General features: G+C 33.0%; 2 protein-coding genes across 7 annotated transcripts in view; one reads left to right on the top strand and one right to left on the bottom strand.

The window, feature by feature from the left end:
• Positions 1-9,745, bottom strand: part of LOC126777788 (uncharacterized) — a 29,789-nt gene extending 20,044 nt beyond the window's left edge. For all 4 annotated transcript variants that reach the window (XM_050500896.1, XM_050500895.1, XM_050500894.1 and 1 more), the window contains exons 1-11: positions 9,608-9,745; positions 5,704-5,868; positions 4,828-5,065; positions 4,438-4,608; positions 3,532-3,680; positions 3,194-3,319; positions 2,790-2,978; positions 1,811-1,909; positions 1,131-1,310; positions 660-910; positions 9-172 (exon numbers count right to left, since the gene is read on the bottom strand). In XM_050500896.1, the coding sequence (XP_050356853.1) occupies positions 9-172; positions 660-910; positions 1,131-1,310; positions 1,811-1,909; positions 2,790-2,978; positions 3,194-3,319; positions 3,532-3,680; positions 4,438-4,608; positions 4,828-5,065; positions 5,704-5,868; positions 9,608-9,694 (1,819 nt within the window). In that variant the 5' untranslated portion in view covers positions 9,695-9,745. The remainder of the gene's footprint in view (positions 1-8; positions 173-659; positions 911-1,130; positions 1,311-1,810; positions 1,910-2,789; positions 2,979-3,193; positions 3,320-3,531; positions 3,681-4,437; positions 4,609-4,827; positions 5,066-5,703; positions 5,869-9,607) is intronic.
• A 706-nt stretch (positions 9,746-10,451) lies between these two features.
• The window catches only part of LOC126777791 (rho GTPase-activating protein 190), a 31,293-nt gene continuing 21,773 nt past the window's right edge, over positions 10,452-19,971 (top strand). Inside the window, exons 1-10 of one of the 3 annotated variants that reach the window (XM_050500904.1) lie at positions 10,452-10,566; positions 11,036-11,182; positions 15,068-15,180; positions 15,904-16,048; positions 16,440-16,645; positions 17,403-17,645; positions 17,942-18,042; positions 18,972-19,059; positions 19,140-19,267; positions 19,703-19,862. In XM_050500904.1, coding sequence (XP_050356861.1) covers positions 11,119-11,182; positions 15,068-15,180; positions 15,904-16,048; positions 16,440-16,645; positions 17,403-17,645; positions 17,942-18,042; positions 18,972-19,059; positions 19,140-19,267; positions 19,703-19,862 — 1,248 coding nt within the window. In that variant the 5' untranslated portion in view covers positions 10,452-10,566; positions 11,036-11,118. Of the gene's footprint in view, positions 10,621-11,035; positions 11,183-15,067; positions 15,181-15,903; positions 16,049-16,439; positions 16,646-17,402; positions 17,646-17,941; positions 18,043-18,971; positions 19,060-19,139; positions 19,268-19,702; positions 19,863-19,971 lie in introns of all 3 variants that reach the window. The other 2 variants (XM_050500905.1, XM_050500906.1) reach the window with 2 other exon arrangements.

The raw sequence follows: 19,971 nt of genomic DNA on the forward strand, positions 1-19,971 counted from the left end.
TATTTTACCTTTTTCAATACCGTAGAATGCGTCGTTCTCGTCGTCGATTTCTTCCGGCAAGTGTTGGAAAGAGCGTGGGTCTAGATTGAGGTACTTTAGTTCGGTTGTCAGAGCACGCGTGCCTCCATGCGTACGCTCCATGTACGTCCGACAATTGTCAAGAAGTGATTCCCTGAAAAGTAATAAGTTTTCACATAGTTTATTTGTAATTCTCACATTGAACGATAATTGTAATATTTACTGGTAATATTGTATCCATTTTAATCCTCAAATATTTTATCAAGTAACTAAGCTTTTTGTTGTATTTTTAGGATAGAACAAAGGTTGAGTCAATGAACATGTAGTCTGGATATACAAATCTAGTCACAAGATTTGCTTATTGTTCCTAATTTTATTTTAATAGCAAACTTTAAGGAGGTCTATTAATCAATCAAAAATCATTGAAGTGTTACATATGAATTTTAATACCCTATGGTGACTACAATAGTAAATGGTATATATGTTCTTTTTAAGCTTTAGATAAAATATATGGCAATATTTATAAAATGAAAAATAAGACTAATTTTAAGCTGTTAACAAAAATATAATGAATTTTGTTAAGAAGAAGTAAAAAATTAATACATAGGTTTTTCGTGATATCTTGCAAGTAAAATTACTACCTGTCCATATCCCAAGATAAAGTTTTAACCCTGGGTCCGGAGATTAAAACGGCGAGATCTTGGCAAAGCTCCGCGCCAAGACCAAGCGCTTCACCCTCAGCAAATATAGCAGTTGACAACACATTTGCCTGTTTTTGTGTCTGTTTTAAGTTAATAGTTTCAGATGTCTTAACCAAATTCGTCTGAGTCCTACTGTCTGTTGCCCAGCTTCCGAACTCCGAGTTAGTATCTGGTCTTGGTTCTTGAATATCCTACAAAAATATAATATATAAGTACATTAATACATATGTCATATTGCATGGACGAAAAACACTACATTCAATTTTACAACCATCGGAAAGTCACCATCTGGCAACATCTTGTCAAACCATCTTAGTTGTCGACATTTTAAAGCTACACACATACCATATGTCTGTAAAAGTATTCTCAATGTCACATTTAAAGAAAATTAACTATTTTAAATACACATACCTTGAGTACTGGCGCGAGCGGTGGTGCCGATTTGACCCTTTCATACATAAATGATGAAGGATGAACCGAGAAAGCTGTAAGAACGCATTCGCAGCTCAATCGGGAACTTGCTGATAATAACGATCCAAGTTGTGTGAACCATGTTGATAAAGTTTCTTCTGTCAAACGAGCTTCAGCTTCCTGAAATTATATGTAATAATATTTATCATTTTATAATAATAATATTATATCCTGGGACATTTTTCACACACGGCCATTTGATCCCAAATTAAGCTTGTATAGAGCTTGTACTATGGAAACCACACAACTGATATACAACATATACACTACTTTTCTTTTGCAAATATACATACTTATATAGATAATTACACCCAGACTTAGGACAAACCGACATGTTCATGCACACAAATGTCTGTCCTGGGTGGGAATCGAACCCACAACCATCGGCGTGAAAGGCAAGTATCTACCAACCACGCCAACCGGCCAGTCACGGCCGGCACGGCACGTTATTTATATATACAACATTTCATTTCATTTCAAGATAATAAGATAAGATACATAGATATATTTATAAAATGAATGATTTTTATTTGATATATATATATATATATATAACAATATTATATTACTTGTGAGGGTTTTTTTGAAAGCGAAAGGTTTTTTTTTAAATTGTATCATACCTTCTCAGTCTTAAGTTTGAGCCTCTCCAATTCATTCATACCAGCAGTGATGGCGCGAACGTACAATTCACATACAAATGATTTTCTCTCATCCTTACACTGAAACAATATAAGTATCATATTTAATTAATTTTTTTGATGAACACCTTGCCCAATGAAGGATAAATTGACTTTGCGGAGACGGAATTGTAGTGTTACAAGTATTTTTTTTAATGAAAAATTCGAATTGCATTGCTTTAAATCTAAAGTAATTCCAATAAATCATATGGTATAATTTATATTGAGATGTCTATTGTCCGAATATTAGCTTAACATTATGTTATTTTACAAGTTTATTCCTGTTTGTGCTTAAAAACAAACTATTTTAAAATGCATTGTTCAAATCATAATAATTAGTTTTATTCTGCAAACTTTAAAAAATAATGATGATTCATCAGCAAGCAGTACAATATCATAAATACCATTAACATAGAAGAAGAGATCAATTATATCGTTAATATATTGTTAATACTTTAACTACAATAATACTAGGTGTTAATTAGTTTTGCAGTTATTATATTTGGTATTTTGTTGTATTATAATTTTTCTGTTTTATCATGATATTCAATTGGCAGCATTTGTTTTACATCTTACAAAAAATTAATAATTTGTGTGTCCTGCAATAGAGGTCTATAATAGACACAAGTTCTGTGCATTGTTATCGTAATAGGGGGTTAATAAATTTAAATTGAATGATAAAAAGATGTTTTTTTTTATAGTATAGGTAGACTGACGAGCATATGGACCGCCTGATAATAAGTGGTCACCAACACCCATAGACATTGGCATTGCAAGAAATGTTAACCATCGCTTACGTCGCCAATGCGCCACCAACGTTGGGAACTAAGATGTTATATCCGTTGGGCCTGTAATTACTGCATACTGAAATGTTTTAATAATAGCAATAAAGTAAAAAATAATTATAGGAACCGTGACTCACTTGCGCATGTATGGCAGTCGCCAGAGTGTGCAGGTGCCTGGAGGTGGCGGCGGGGGCCGCCAGCGCCGCGGCCGCCGGGGGCAGCTTGTCGGCCGGCAGCAGCCGCGCCAGCGAGCGCGCGCAGCCGTACAGCGCCACGCGCGCCGCGCCGCTGCACGTCGGGACCACCATGCAGCGGGCGATCACCACCTGCGTCACCAGTACGCGTCTTAACACCTCTTACATGCGCTCATGTGCAAGGCACAATCTTTAGCTCGAAAGAAATTTGTACCGATACCAAAAAGCACTGATTGTTATCTACTATTTCTGTAGCCATGTAGATATTAAGTTACGGCCTGCTTGTTAATGAAATAATGTATCAGTATCCGGGGTGCTCGAGATTCGTTTATAAAAAATAAGCGTACCTGTGCAATAAGTGTTGCAACTTCTTTAGCATTTTTCCACATTTTCTTGTCTCGCGGCGACATTTCGAGCCGGCTGTGTAAACGTTCCACCAGCTGATAGCCGTTGCGAAGTGGTGTTTGTTTAGCCTGATACACGTTAAGTTAATTATTATTATTAGCGAATGAACCAAACTGATATGTATTAAATAGAATAACTATATTTTTTTTTGGAAAAAAATATAATATAGAACCTCTTTAGTTTATAATTACAAATACTTTTACAACAAAAAAACATTTAATCAAGATTTCTGATGAGTCAATTGATTTGGTATACAAAACGTATTGCAATTTATATTTACCAATTCAATGCACCGCGAACGTGACTCTCCCTTGTGCAAAAGTACAAATTCAATATCGGTGAGTAGTTCCCATACGTCCACCGTGAATCCGGCTTCTTTACGCAGTATATCCACGAACGTGGGCTCGCTTCGAGCCGCTTCTGTTCGATCTGTTTGAATTTTTCATATTTTTATGTGAATACATTAATAAATAGAATAATTTAAATAAAGTTATGTAATTATATCTTAAATTTTCATTGCAGCAGCTGTGAAAAAAAAAACCGTAAGGTAGATAGAACCATCTGTGTATATAAATAATACATTTGACTGCCTCGTTGGTCTAGTGGCAAGATGTGTTGCCGTAGACCCGGAGGTCCTGGGTTCAAATCCCAAGTCGGAACAATAAAAAGTTATTGGGTTTTTCTTTCGAAAATTCATAATAGCAGCCCGGAGTCTGGAAGTTGGAAGTATGTACACTCCCGTGCCACGGAAAGTACGTAAAGCCGTTGGTCCTGCGCCTGAACTTTTTCCGGTCGTGTCGGATTGCCGTCTTATCGGATTATGAGAGTTAGGGAATAGAGAGTGGACCTGTGTTTGCTCACACACTTGTGCAACTATAATATGTCCTGCGCAGTTCGATAATTTCTCTCGAGATTGGCCGTCATGGCCGAAATCGGTCTGGAGGACATAATTATTATTACATTACAAAAATCATATGTATCATAAAACGCGAATGTTAGAGGATCAATCGTGACTATTATCATAATCAGTGGCACTGGATATGATATACTTCATAACAAAAGTTTAAAAGTTAAGAAGAGTAACTATTGAGTTTCTTTCCTGTAGTATTTAGTTGTAAAACATTTTATTTTAAAGTGAGAAATGTTTATATATAGAAGAGCCTATGTGAGTGATATGAATAGTTACCTTTTTGGTCGGCTACTTGGTCGACGTCCGACACTACGCCGGTGGAGTTCCGCGCTCGTAACATGACGGCGGCGGCCAACAGCAGCGCCAGGTCGTCGCACTTGGACGCGGCCAGCTGCCGGAGCCGCGTCACGAACATCACGCCCCTCTCCTCTTTCAGCCATCCTAGAACTGAAACCAATCCAATCTACTATTATTAAAGATCTTTATATTATTATAAATAAGATGAATGTGAACATCTCTCATAGGTGAGCACAAGATGTATATGCCACCATGGGCACTTAATGTTTAATTTTTTTTTTAGTTTTCATATTAATTAGATATTTCGTAATTATTTAATGTTATTTTCGTATGACATTTTATTTTAAATACTAGTATAATAGAAAATACCTTCTTCGTCTGTTGGCTGAATTCCTTTAGAATCTAGTAGAGCTTTGAGGACTGGATGACCCCAGGGATTTGACAAGACTTTTCTAAACCACTGGGCTCTGTGTAGTAGTTGGCTTTCCCAGGATGGACTGGCTCCATCTCGTGTGGAGATAGCCGCATGACACTCCCCGATGAATGCGTCGAGAGCTTCCTCCAGCCAAACATGTTGATCTTTGCTTTTGGGTGACTGCCATTCAGTCTGTAAATAAAAATATTCAGACTTCAGTTATTTTCTCATAAATAAGTTTTAAAGTAAAACTTTGAAAGTATTACATAATAAACATTGGCTACTTAATATCTACCCTACCACACAAGCGAAGCCGCGGGCGGCAGCGAATGAAGATATCAAGAACTATTTGTAGTGCATTAACAAATCACATGTGTACAATAATTTGTTTATTTTTTATAAAATCAGGCACAAAGGCAGTTTGAATTTAATATATTTGAGTTGAATATAATATGCCAACATACTTTTAAGTAAAGTTAGAATAATGTATATCTTTATCCCACTCTGATATAATATAAGGTAAATCCTGTTTGAATGTCATTAAATTAAGTTATCAAATTAAACCAGGTCATCTACCAACTTACTCTCCTTTCAGTGGATGACCATTACTATAAAAAAGCAATTTATATGTTTTACTGCTGTGTTTTCTTTAGATAGCTTGTTTATCGAAGTCTATGTTACATACTATATACCTTCTAACAACGAAACTAGTGGAACACTACAATCTCGCACACAGTACATGTATGGGTCATTTAGTGAGTTTTACTTGGTTGGATTAAGCTCCCTGATACAGCTTGTAAATAATAAATGTAGATTGAAAAAATGTATACCTGTAATATAGTGTGTGAAGTGTGCCGCTGAAGCCAGGCGAGCAGGTGAGGGTGCGTGGTGGGCGCCGAGTGCTGACATAGGCTGTGCACGCGGCGCCACGCCTCGCAGACGAGTCGCGTGCGCTGCTCGCCTGTGCACTCGGCGCTTAACCGCGCCTCGAGTGACTGTAAACATACAAACATTATATATTTTTCTATTTAAATTATAAAGTTTTAAAATAAAATACCAATGCTGATTATTATTATTCTATACAATAATAATTATTATTATATCCTTTAGATGGAATATCAACTGTTGCACCCCATTTCAAAACATTCAACTGTGTAGCTTGTATTAATTTAGGACAAGTCTTGGCTAAGCCTATCGCACATGGTCAGCGCGACTGCTTTCGGACCAATCACTTCGCACATCACCGAATGTAAGTATGGACTTTATAAGCGAAGATGAGTAAAGAGCAATCAATTTGTTCCGTACAATTACAAACATTCAAATAAATGCCCTCGCGTAGGATATTACAAACATGGGATGACTTTTTATTTAACACACTATAGATATCTAAAATGTTTTTCATAAATACTTGAATTTCAACGAAACATGAAGAAAATGTCGAAGTGCATATAGCAACAATGTGAATGGCTATATCGATTGCCGTTGTATTCGAAATGGAACTTTTATAGCACAAAAACGTCAGCGCAAAGACAGGCGCATTATAGACCCTCGCTCTCAAAGTTTAAAGGGACGGAAATCAGAGCAGATCAGATAATCGAGGCACAATCCTCTAAAACTGTTCCAGGTTTGATAAAAGCAAATTGTTTAGAAAAAAAGAAGTAAAAAATCAACATATTGGTCCTTATAAAAAGTATTTTTTTTAACACTAGCAATAATATTTGCTCATTTAATAAAATAAAAACATACTTACACACTAACTATAGTTTCGTTTATATAGAAACTAGTTATCGCCCGCGGCTTTGCCCGCGTTTTGCTTGAACTTTAGTACAGGTGTTAGGTTAAAGCTTGCTTCATACAAAATTTCATCAAAATCGGCGTAGTGATTTAGCCGTTAAAGCATAACTGACAGATAGACTTACTATCGCATTTATAATATTAGCTTCTGCTATAGCATTAAGCGCAAAACTATATGTTTTATTATTGACCTATTATAAATATATAAGTTGCAATTGTAAATTTTTTCTTCCAATAAACACTTTTTAATACTTTTTAAAAGTGAGAGAAAACTAGTATACAATAAACAGTATGGCTTAATAAAACAAAAATAAATCTTTTAAAATTTGCTCAACTCTAGCAATAAATTTACTTTTTCTTCTATACTTCTTACCGCAGCATGCTATGAGCTTCGGCTGAACCTGACTTGTTGACTTAAAATGAAATCATCGATTTTAAAAATCATTTGAATCAAATCAACAGTATAACTTGGTTGTTACGGATAATTTCTTCACAGATAGACTACCACTAACTGTGGCAAATACTTGGCATTTAACACAATAATAGATTTATTATGTTTAAGAATCATTTAAAGATAATGTAAATTAAAAAAATTATATTGGTAAGCATATTCATTAAATTCTGCTCCTTTATGGAAACCAAGTCCATCTAATATAATGCAACATTATAAAATAATGTTTTTAATATTTAGTTATGTCATGAAATATAACTTCCAATCTCTAACCAAATATCTTTAAAAGTAAAGAAAATAAATAATTAAATAATTTATAGCTTTTTTTCATTTAATATCCTTAAGCTAACCAACCAACCTGTATACAAAATGCACTCAAAGTCAAAGCCAAAAATCTTTATTCAATATAGAAGCATTACAATTACTTATCGTCTTAAATCTACCACCGGTTCGGAAATAAACACCTCAGGCCTGCGAAGAACTAGCGAAAGAAACTCAGCAGGATATTTTTTAATATTATTTATATATTATTACACTATTATAATAATTTACATTGAATGAGTTAGCTTATTTAATTTTTAGTGAAAAAGAAGAGCATTTAAACTAATTTCATGAATCTAACTATTCCAATACAAAATTTCAAACTCTATTTTACCCACTTTAGGGTTAAAATTTAACATGACTTTAAAAATAACAATACTTCTAACTCAATGTTTCAACTCTATATATATATACTACTTTAAGGTTTAATTTCCAAACCTTTTAAATATGTAAAGCGTTTTTAATTCGAAAAATCGAGCCCTAATACCAATTCACACAACTGTAGTTTCAAAAGTATATATATTGTAATAGATCTTCCCTGACTTTCATCCCTATAGTGATATAGCAATACTTTTCATAGCAGTTAATATGTCATTTTAGAAATACAATGTGTTGATGAAACAATCAAGACAAGTAAATAATAATTTTTTATTGTATCATATAATAGACAGAAAGAAGATTTTCTTTATTTTAATAAATTTGTGCAAATTGTACAAAAAAATACTGTAAAATAGATTTTTCTTTTGAGAACATTATTAGTTGTCTTACTTCCGTAACAGCCTGTGAATGTCCCACTGCTGGGCTAAAGGCCTCCTCTCCTCTTTTTTACTTGCAACATAGTAAAACATGAGAAGTAAAAACTTATAAATAATTATTTGATTGTATTTAATATACCTATATAATTTATAGCTTTCATATATATAGAATTCCAACGGGAAAGCAGAAAGCAAGTTTGTTTGTTTGTTTATTTCTTTCTTTCTTTGTTTTACATCTTATATACTTAACAAATCATCATAAAATTAATCACGAGTATAGGAGAACTAACTCCACTCCCCTTCAATTCAAAACTACTTAGTCTGCTTAAAAAAAGCAAATTTTTAATATTTTCTTTAACAATAAAATATATTTCCAAGCTTATGGTACATGTCACTATCCTTGTAGCACAAAAACCTGAAGTAGCTCAAATAATTATTAGACTTATTTCATTTGGTATTATAGTTACCTAATATTTTTTTCTAGCATTTGATTTGATTAATGGGCTAATATGAAAATATCTAATTTTATGATAGAAAATATGTCCAGGAAGGTTGAATTGAGTTAACAGAATTGGAAATTAATTTCTCACATTTTTACAATGTAAATAAAACAAGCATTTTTGCTCTGAAAAGATAAATCTATTTGATAGTATTTTTTGCATGTATAATTTGCAAGTTTATAAAATAAATAAATATAATGATTTTCTTACATTTAGAAATAACTTTAAACTTTTTTTAAAACTTACTTTGGTTCATGTATTTATATTTATATCTGATGTTGATTTAATTTAATCCAAAAGAAATAAAATATAAGATATACAAAGGACATTAAAGATTTTTTTTGTAGTCAAGATGTGTGTGTATTGTGTGAGTTTGTTGTGTTTTTAGATAATGTAAATAACTAAAAACAACGATATCATATTGGCATAACTATATATTATTTATAGATATGTGTGGAGTACGTGACTTCGTGGTGAAGAAGTATGGCTGTCAAGCAAATGATCATCACACAGGTTCGTATAGGTACCTACGGTATGTGTACTGTAATTCTGCATTTAAGAAGGCATTTGAAGTTATTTAAAGTTTATATAAGACTTTCTCATTTCTAGATTATTTATAATTTTTGTAATCGCAAAATAATATAGACAAATAGATGTCGTTTTAGTGACTGGTATTTACAATATTAAACTTAAAATAGAACTTAAATCAGAAAATTTTTATATATCAGTGATAGAAAACTCATTTTCAATGCATTTTGATTATGTATACAATGAAATTACTTTCAGAATTACAAAAATATAGGAAAACAAGACTTCGTAGGAGACAAATATGGCGGACATAAAGTGAACTTTACGATCACAACGGCGTCACTTTATTTCTTGATATCTCTAAAAATAAAAGAATTACACTTACCTTGTAAAGTTCAATATAATATGTCTTGCCGTTCTGACCACTTGTTTGATTACTTTTCACGTCTTTTCCGTCATTTGTAGAAGTCATTTCTCAAGAAAATATCGCGGAGAGACATTTATGCGCTTGTGTTTTCGTAATGGTACTGTCAAAGTTAGATCTGGTGTTGCACTTGTTTGTACTTACGATTAGTTATTACCAATTCTTAATTACAATAGCAATACTTAATTTGTGCAGTATTATAATATCTTGACTAGTATTATGATTTTGAGTAATATCTTGTAACATAAACGTTATGTTATGTAACTTTTTTGATTACTATTGCTATACTGTAATTGTTACTTATGATTACACATTGTAATCGTAATCGTTAATTATTAATCTGATTACATATTGGTTGGTGGCGTTGTAAGGAATGCTTAATATTTCTTTCGGCGCTAATGCCTATGGGTGGTGGTGAGCAATTAGTGTCAGGTAGCTCATTGGCCCATTTATCTATTTAAGTTATAAAAAAACCGAGATTCAGAAATTCATTTAAAATTTTTAAAAAAATCTACAGTATTTTACTAAAAAGTAATACAATAGTTATTATAAGAAGGTCATGAAAAATTAAAAATAATATGAAGTTAAACAATGACATACCATAATAATTTATTACAGCAGTTTTAGTTTATATAAAAAAGGAAGATCATTAAAAATAAACTTAATTCTTAAACTAGTATTAACACAAATTATGAAACAATATTTAATTTTTTTTTATGAAAATAGGTTTTTGGAGTGTTACATGAAATATATTTTGCATTCTATGAAAATAGAGAGATATAATTTTTAGATGTGGCTATTCTGGATCGTACAAAGCAACGCGAGTAGTGTCAGTCAAAGAATATTACGTTTTCATCTAAAATTAATAAGATTAGAGTGTAAAAAAATGTTACTTTTGTGTTTTATAAACCGATAATTATGTATGTTAATATTTTTTGTTATTACGTTATTCATTCCGTTTCTTTTTATAAAAGGTCTCCTAATTTGATTCGATGTGTCAAAGTATAGGGCTATACCACTGAGAATACAATAAATTATCTCTTACGATTCTTATTTCGAAGGGTGTCTTAATAAATATATATTAAATTTATCGTTTTTATTGACTCTTTTACATATCTTACGTTATATCAATGTCTTTATGGTATACTTTTGTTAAATATCCGTACATCTGGAAGTCATTACGTTCACTCGACTTTTTTCCGTTTTCATTAATTGTTAAAAAAAAAATCATCTGATACATAAAAGCACGTATTTGTTTGCTTTTAATTGCCACAATTTTAAAATAATTTAATAAAATTTGTGTTTTTTTTTCGAAGCTTTTATACGGATTTATATTTATTTCATTTGTTGTGATTTATATACAAATTTATCGGTTTTGTTTATTTAAAGAGAAGTGGATATTGTGTTGTGATGTGTGTAATAAGTGATTTTACCTTGTTTTATAATATACCATTGGAGTGATAGATAAGAAAATGGCTAAAAAGTCTGAGAACACTGGGGGCAAGCTGGTCACAATATCAGTTGTTGGATTGTCTGGTATGTAATATCAAGTATTAATATTAATAATAATCAAGTTCATAGTAAAATTATTTCACGTTTAATTTTATGCATCATAATTTCAACTATTAATTCCATGATAAAATTCCTTAACCATGAATAAATATATACCATAAATATGCATGATTATTTAAATTAGTAATAATAGCAATAATACTATATATATTATTTATACCAGAAAACTCGTTTTAATTAAACATATATATTTTTGGATTGTAAATTTAATATTTCTTGAAATTGCAAATATGAGTGAATTTTCTATATTTATATTACATCAGTATTCTAAATAAGAAATAATAGACATTGATATTGCTACACCTATAACATATATATTTTTTTACATTTATGTTTAATAGACAATTATTGTACTTTTTTATTATAGTAATAAATTAACTGTATCAATTTCATACCACAAAAATATAAATAAAATAAACAGTTTTTTTATTTAATTTTTTAGTGGTTATTTTGAAATATATATATTATAAATGCCTATATATTCATCAAATACAATATAAATCCTGAGTACTATGAAAATGATTGAGTAAGATACACAATGAGGCAAAATAAAATTAAAAACACCTGAAGTTCACTGACTTCTTGATATCTCAGTTGAGTGCCTCATCTTGTATTGAAACAGGAAGTGTACTGATTTGTCTTTTTTATAAGTGCCTAATGAAACTATTATGTCAGAAGTTATATTTTCTAAATTTTTGTAGTTTAATTCCATATAATAAGTTATAAGTAAATACAGTTTGAATTAACATCATCAAATGCACTATCCCATGAAATAATTAATTAAACACTTATATTTCACATACGGAAAGTCTCAAACAGTTAAGAAATTGTAAATGTATTGGTAACCAAAACCATTTGTTGGCAGACCTTTGTTCAAGTCCGCCTTTGTAGGCACCACCCACTAATCACATACTTTACTGCCAAACTGGAATGCTTAATTATTGGTGTGTTCTGTTATCAAGGGTGGGTGATCTAGTGTTCCTACAGGGAACATAATATCTTAGCTCCCAAGGTTGTTGGTGAATTGACAATGTAAGGGATGATTAATATTTTCTTACATTGCCAATTTCTATAGGCAGTGAAGACCACTCACCATAGCCCATAAAATAAACATTGAAGACAATGGTGAACAAAAATTTAATATATGTTTATAAAATAAGGTACCAATAAAATGTAACAATACTTACTAACATTTAAAGGTTTTACCTCCTCCGGTTGTACGGCCTTACAGGTAGCTACTAGATCGACGAGGCAGTCAGTCATACTATATAGATTGTATAAAACACATCAATTTCTATATAATACGATAATATATATTTTTATATTTATCTAGCTAATACAATTGCGAAATCCTTGGGGGAGGCCTTTGTCCAGCAGTGGACGTCTTTCGGCTGATGATGATGATGATGATGATGATACAATTGCATTTCTTGTAATGTATCATTAAATTCTTTTGTAAACAAATTTTGATATGACTTGTGCCACCTATTGTACATTGATAGTACTATAGTCAGAAACATTCAGTCTACACACGTATGTTAGTTACAAAAACAGTACAAACTTTCAATTTGATAAGATAAATATAAACAGTATACTCTAAATATTTTTATGTTCTTGATCTTAACTTATAAGTTATTTTATCGGTTTTATAATCTGTCTATTAATGTATACATAGATAAAATAAAAATAAGAATACATGGAATTATAAATATCAAAACATACAAAATATATAAATTATTGTAACATACAACAAGTTGATATTAAACATTCCTTTCTATTTAAGTTGATAATTCAATGATATTCTCAATCTCAAGACATTCAGTATGAATCACAAAGGTACTTAAATGTAAGACCCTTAACCAACCAATTGTACAGCATCTCTATTGTAATGTTATCACATCTTATTTACCACTTCCTTGTATGTCACATGTTTCCTTTAAATCATTTAGTTATCTATAAACAAACTGCTATATGGCACAACTGTTTATGCTTAATTAGTGTTGAGCTTAACTTAATTATTCTAAAAATTATAGTATGGCATTATTACTTAAAATAATACATGTATTATAGAAATTTTAGAAAACTGTACATATCCCAGACAGTTATGAAAATAAAAATAGTTGTGCCTTTACAAGTTGCAATATAAAATCCTAAAGTCTAACATACATCAATGCTTGTCATATTTCTTTGAAACATATTATATTATAATTAGTCATATGACTATGAAGTATAGTAGTATTATATTATTATTTGTGTATTAGCATGTATTATGTAATGAAATAATTGCTATGTAAAACCTTCATAAGAAATAATAGTCATTCTTGTTATAAGATCTTGTGTTAATTCTGAATTATAAACATATAGCTGGATAATATTTAGCTGGACACATAATATTTAGTCTATTACCACTTACTGGTGTTAGGGCTTTGTACAAGCTTGCCTGGGTAGGTACGATCCACTCATCAGATATACTACCGCAAAACAGCAGTACTTGGTATTTTTTTGTTCCGGTTTATAGGGTGACTGAGCCAGTGTAACTAACAGGTACAAGGGACATAACATCTTCGTTCCCAAGGTTGGTGGCGCACTGGCAATGTAATGATTGGGTAATATTTCTTATATCGCCAATGTCTGTGGGCGTTGGTGACCACTTACCATCAGGTGGCCCATATGCTCGTCCGCTTTCCTATTCAATAAAAGAACCATAATAACCATAAATGTTTTAGAGCTTATTCCATTATGCTGGTGCAATGGATTGGTATGTTTCCTCAAGCGTGTTAAGCTGTTGGTCTATACGCTAAATTACTGTTCGTGTCGGATTGCCGTCCCATCGGATTATGAGAGAGAATACACTTGTGTACTATAATACCCCCCGTGCAGTTAGTTATATGGCCAAAATCGGTCAGGAGGACATCATGAAACCCTACGACATCTAAATCCTATTAATATTATAAATTGCGAAAGCTTGTGAGGATTGATCGATCTTTGTTACTGTTAAACGCAAAAACTACTGTATAGATAAGATGAAATTTGGAATGCAGATAGCTTTTACCCTAACTCACACACACGCGCGCGTAGCCGCGAGCGGAAACTATTTAGTATAATAAATATGTCGTACTACTATGTAGATAATGTCCAAAAAATCTGCATGAGTCATACATCTAAGTAATCTTACATTTAACGTATGTTTAATTTAGTATATAGATAAATATGTTTTAAGACGGATGACCTAATATGTCATCGGTTGGTGGTGATTTTTCACATAGAGTATTGACGGTATATTGACAATGTTTTGATAACCAGTAGGACAGCTGCTAGTCTCTTAAATTTTGGGGTAGTCAACTGATTTACTTACTTGTTTTATTTATTCTATGATTAAATAATTATAAGTCTTTGCTCGTGTAATAGCTAGAGGTGGGGTTGGTATTTGATCTCTTCGGGAGGCCGCCCACTCATAATTTCTTCTAGTGTGTTTCACTGTCATGGTTGACTTGACTAAGCCGGTGTAGGCAATGAAATAGTTCCTATAGTAGGACATTGGCACTGTATATGGATGGTGACCACTTGCCGTTCCATACGTATTGACCATTCACGCCAAAACATCAACTCGTTGAACAATAATTAGTATATCTTCGTTCTCATTGTTGGTGGCGCACTGATTACCGAATCAGTGCCTGTCTATCGACGTTGACGATCATCAGGTGATCCATATGCCCGATTACTTTCCCAAACACACTGACCATTCAAATCTAAACACCAATATATAACGTCGTTATTTAATCCATAAATGATTCTTTGATTTTATTTATCCGTTCGCAATAAAATTAATAAGTTTTTATGTGTTTTCAGGTACAGAGAAAGAGAAAGGCCAACTAGGTGTGGGGAAGTCCTGCCTCTGCAATAGATTTGTACGCACAGACGCCGATGACTACAATGTTGATCACATATCTGTTCTGAGTCAAGTATGTCGTATTTCTTATAAAGTATTCAAATTTCTTCAAAAAGCCTTCGTGTGCGTTTTTTTTTTCGTTTTGAATATGATTGCAAATTAACGAGCCGCGATAGTCTGGTAGATACAATTTATGGATTGATATTCAGTGTCAAAGATAGTGCATCTTTAATACACTAAATTTGTTATTACTGTTATAGAAATGCTCGGTAGTGTTAGGACAATTGTGACTGTATGTTTCGAAGATATATGTATAGTCTATTCCAATGGGAATAGGAAATAATTTTTGACCTTGAATTGACATGACATTTAAGTTAGGACCAGTGGAGAGGAAATTAATGAATGAGCATACAGTTTATAAGAGCATCCAGAAGTGAAACAATTTTATAAAAACCTCGAATTGCTCCTATTAAAAATAGAACATCAAATCATATAAATTGATGTAAATTACTCACTCAATTACTCTTAAAAGTCCAAATAACACAATTGAACACATTCAACAAATCACAACTCGCGCAAATAATGATTTAATTACTTTCCCTTCCGTTAAGATAAACAGCTAACGATAAAACCGCCATCTTTGAATCTTTACTAAGTTTCCAATTTCTAAAGGATAAGAGGCCATGATAGAGGCGCTATTTACAAGCTTTTACTATTCTGACTTCCTAACTAATATAACGTTTAAGCATGTTGGTATGTTACGCTGATTATTGACTTAATCTTTTTTTAAATAAAGTCGGACTTCAGCGGGCGCGTAGTCAACAACGACCACTTTTTATACTGGGGTAGTGTTCAGAAAGAGCAAGATGAACAGGAATACAGATTTGAGGTGGTCGAACAGACGGAGTTTGTGGATGATGCGTGCTTCCAGCCGTTTAAAGGTCAGTTCACTTCAGTTGAATTAGAGGCACAGGGTGCATACTCGTACATCTTAGTTCTCAAATTTTATTGTGCAATGACGATGCAAGGAATGGTTAATATATCTCACAGTGCTGAGTCTATGAACAGTGGTGACCGACCATAAGGCCCATTTATCTGCCCACTCATTTAATTTAAAATTAAAAAAAAATCACCATCATCTTTTAAATTATTAATTACTCCATTTAGGAGTAAGCACATTATTTATAACTTATATTATAACTCAAAAGTGAGTTTGTTTGTTATGCTTTACGTATTAACTACTCAACCGCTCATCATATGATTTTGCGTTCACTTTCTCACTGGTACAGAAAAGGACATAAGATAATACATTTGCATTTTTATATGCCTCAGCTGTTGGTAAGACGGAGACATACTCGAAAAGGTGCGTGGCAACGAAGCTACAATCCGCTGAGAAGTTGATGTACGTGTGTAAGAACCAATTGGGGATAGAGAAGGAATACGAGCAGAAACTGATGCCGGATGGAAAGCTGTCCGTTGATGGTTTCCTTTGCGTGTATGACGTCAGCCTTGTGCCGGGACGTAGTTGGGAGAAACAGGTAATATTGTTGTCAAGATTGTATAATAAAAGCAGTTCAACCATAAATACTCCTAATTAGGATATATGTGCTGCATTATTAGAGGGTTTTGTTGGAGAGAGTGTTCGATAGAAATAAAGTAATATACTATATCACAAAAAATACAGGTTTTTATATAATTATTTGTAATGAAAGGATCGAAACGCGATCGTCGTTGCAACAGCTCGGTAACCATGACCAATTTGGCGTTTTATAAGTTACAAAGAAATTTTTTACTTCTTTAAGTTTTTCGAAATGTCCGAGTGTGATGTATTTCAAAAAACGTGTAGTTGTTTCAATGCTTTTAAAGTATTACGTATCAGAAAAAAAATGATAAGAAAAGTTCATAAATACACACACGAATGCATTTTCTAAAAACGAATTTTAAAGGGTTTAATGATATAAAAAGTTTTGACAAAATAGTCACTTAAAAAAGATCACTCCTTACAATAACATCCAAATAGTTTTGACTTGTAACATCCCGTTAGTGTCCCATTGTAGATCTAAGGGCTCCTTTCCCATTGAGGAGAAGAGTTTTTGACTTCTTCCATCACATTGCTTATATGCATATTGGTGGATACACATGTGGCAGAATTTAGTAAAATTGACACATTCAGGTATCCTCACGATGTTTTCCGTCACCGCCGAACACGAGATGAATTATAAACAAAAAAAATATCGATTCACGCCTTCTAAGGGCCATCTCGGCTTCTAAATAGCAAATTAAAATTTCTTTCAGAACGAAAATCTTGCTGCAATACTCCAAAATATACTCAAATTGAAGAAGCCGGTTGTACTTGTCACGTCCAAAAACGACGAAGCCTGTGAACAGGGAGTTAGGGAGGCGGAGAGATTGGTGCAAAGGAAGGAGTTCAAAGGTTCCATACCTATTGTGGAGTCGTCTAGCCACGACAATGTTAACGTGGACCAGGCGTTCTTCCTTCTGGCTCAGATGGTGGACAAATCAAAGGCTAGGATAAAGGTATGTATATATTATATTGACTGCCACGTTGCTTTTGATCCCGAGGTACTATGTCCAAACCCCGGAATTATGTTTAATATGTGATGTAGGGACGTAATTGTTATAAAATATTATCAAGGAGCAGATTCTGACACAAAAGAGTCCTAATGTGATTTGTGATTCAAAATTACTTCTAAAAGCCTACTTGAATGAAGTATATTTTAATATAGTGAAATTTTTGACTGTAAAAAAACACGAAAACTAACCTCGAATACTAGGTTTATAAAATGATCCAAACGAATTAAATTCAATCACAGGTAGCGAACTATGCGGAGGCGTTGCGTATCAGACGGGAGACCTTAGATTTCGTAACCGAAGCATTCACGCAGCTGATCAGAATACACGTCCAAGACCATAAGTATGTATTTTTTTTCTACTTTTAATTTAATGTTTTCTTATCGCTTTTAAAGTGATTTTCTTTAAAGTGAAACATCCTGTATAAAATATTTTCAAGGTCGTTAACATTATATGCCATAGTTATATAATTTAAATGTTTTTTTATGTGTTCTTTATTCACTAGCAAAATGCTATTAAAATTATCTTAGGTTTTTTGAGAAACTTTTGTATTTATTTGCACATATTGTTAATATGACTAGTAAATATTTAATAATATTTATTAAAAAAATAAAATAAAGTCAGTATTTTAAGTATGTAAGTTTTTAAATTATTTATTCAAAACATCCAACATAGGTAAACATAATATATAAAACTCATGAATAAAAAAAGATAATTGCACTTCTAATTATAGGAATTCACGACATAAGTAAAAATAGTTTACTAAAGCTATTGTCAGAAAAATTAAAGTTAGTACTAAGCTAAACTTTAAATAAAAAGAAGAAGTTCAATTAAAATAATAAAGAGAAAAACAGAACCAAGTTTATGTCGAAAAGAAAAACTAAGTTTGGATAATTTTTGTCTCTCACTTCCCATAAATTGCATTTAATTTAATGTTATGTTAACACTAATTACCACATTTATAAAAATCAAACAACCCTAATGTATCTCTGGAAATTATTTTTGACATTTTCGCGCTCCTTCCAACCCTGGCGCCTGGAGCGATCGTTCCTCTCACTGTAGCCCAAGGCCAGCGTTGTACATCAGTAACTTTTCGCCTAATCAGCTATTAAATTCGTTCCTGTAATATTTTACAACACATGCATGTGCTTCTGACTTAGAAACTTATGAAACTTTTTCTGCAATGTTTAATTTATAAATTCTTTTTTTTCTGCGCGTACAACAAAATAACTGTCCGCATAACAGTTCTAATTTAATGATAATCGTTTTCAGAGAAATCTGGTCAACAGTCAGTAAGAGGTTGTGTCACTACCCTGAGTGGATCAAGTTTGTCCAGCAGTTTGGCAATGATGGTACTCAGGTATGGGTTTTTATTTACTACCGGAAATAATACCACTTTTTAATTTATTTTTCTGTCTAATTAAATTGTTTTATGGTCAGGTCGTCTTCCGTCGTCATATAAGAAGATTGAAAGAAGAACGCTCAGCTAAGAAACTCCGCAAGCAGCTAGCCAAATTACCGCAAGTTCTCGCTCGAATGCAACTGCCTACTGATGATTTGCAAGAGAAGTTTGTTCTTTTTATATGAAATTCTATTTATGTACCAGTAGTTAACGCTATAAAGTAATATTTACAGTCTAGGAGACAAAGATGTTGGAGATGATCGGGCAGCAATTAATTTAATAATCATTATTTAATAAACTAAGTGGTTTCGGTTTAAAGGATGAGTGAGCCAGTGTAACGGCTCACTCATCCTTTAATACACACTCACAAAAGACATAACATCTTGGTTTCCCAGGGTCGGTGAAGCATTGGCGATGTACAGAGTTAATGCTTCTTATATCGCAATTTTTTTTTTTTAATTCTAAAAATTGACTTAACATCAGGTGGCCCATTTGCCCGTCCACCTATCTATAAAATAAAAAAATGCTCGTCACCTAATAAAGAATGATAAATTGAAATAATTATCAAGTGCTGGGAATGATATTAGCGATCCCCCCGCAGCGACTGGTCGGTGGTGGTGCGGCAGCTGCGCGCGCATCGTGACTTCTCCGTGTACTTCAGCGAGGCGCGCGCCGCGTCGCGCTCGCCGTCCGGCTCCGAGCCCGACAGCCCGCGCGCCGCCGACGCCACGCTGCGCGTGGGCGAGCGCGCGCGCTACCAGGTACCGCCCCGCACACGGACACGCGACGCTACCAGGTACCGCCCCGCACACGGACACGCGACGCTACCAGGTACCGCCCCGCACACGGACACGCGACGCTACCAGGTAC

The sequence above is a fragment of the Nymphalis io genome, chromosome 24, assembly GCF_905147045.1.
Source record: "Nymphalis io chromosome 24, ilAglIoxx1.1, whole genome shotgun sequence".
Lineage (NCBI taxonomy): Eukaryota > Metazoa > Arthropoda > Insecta > Lepidoptera > Nymphalidae > Nymphalis > Nymphalis io.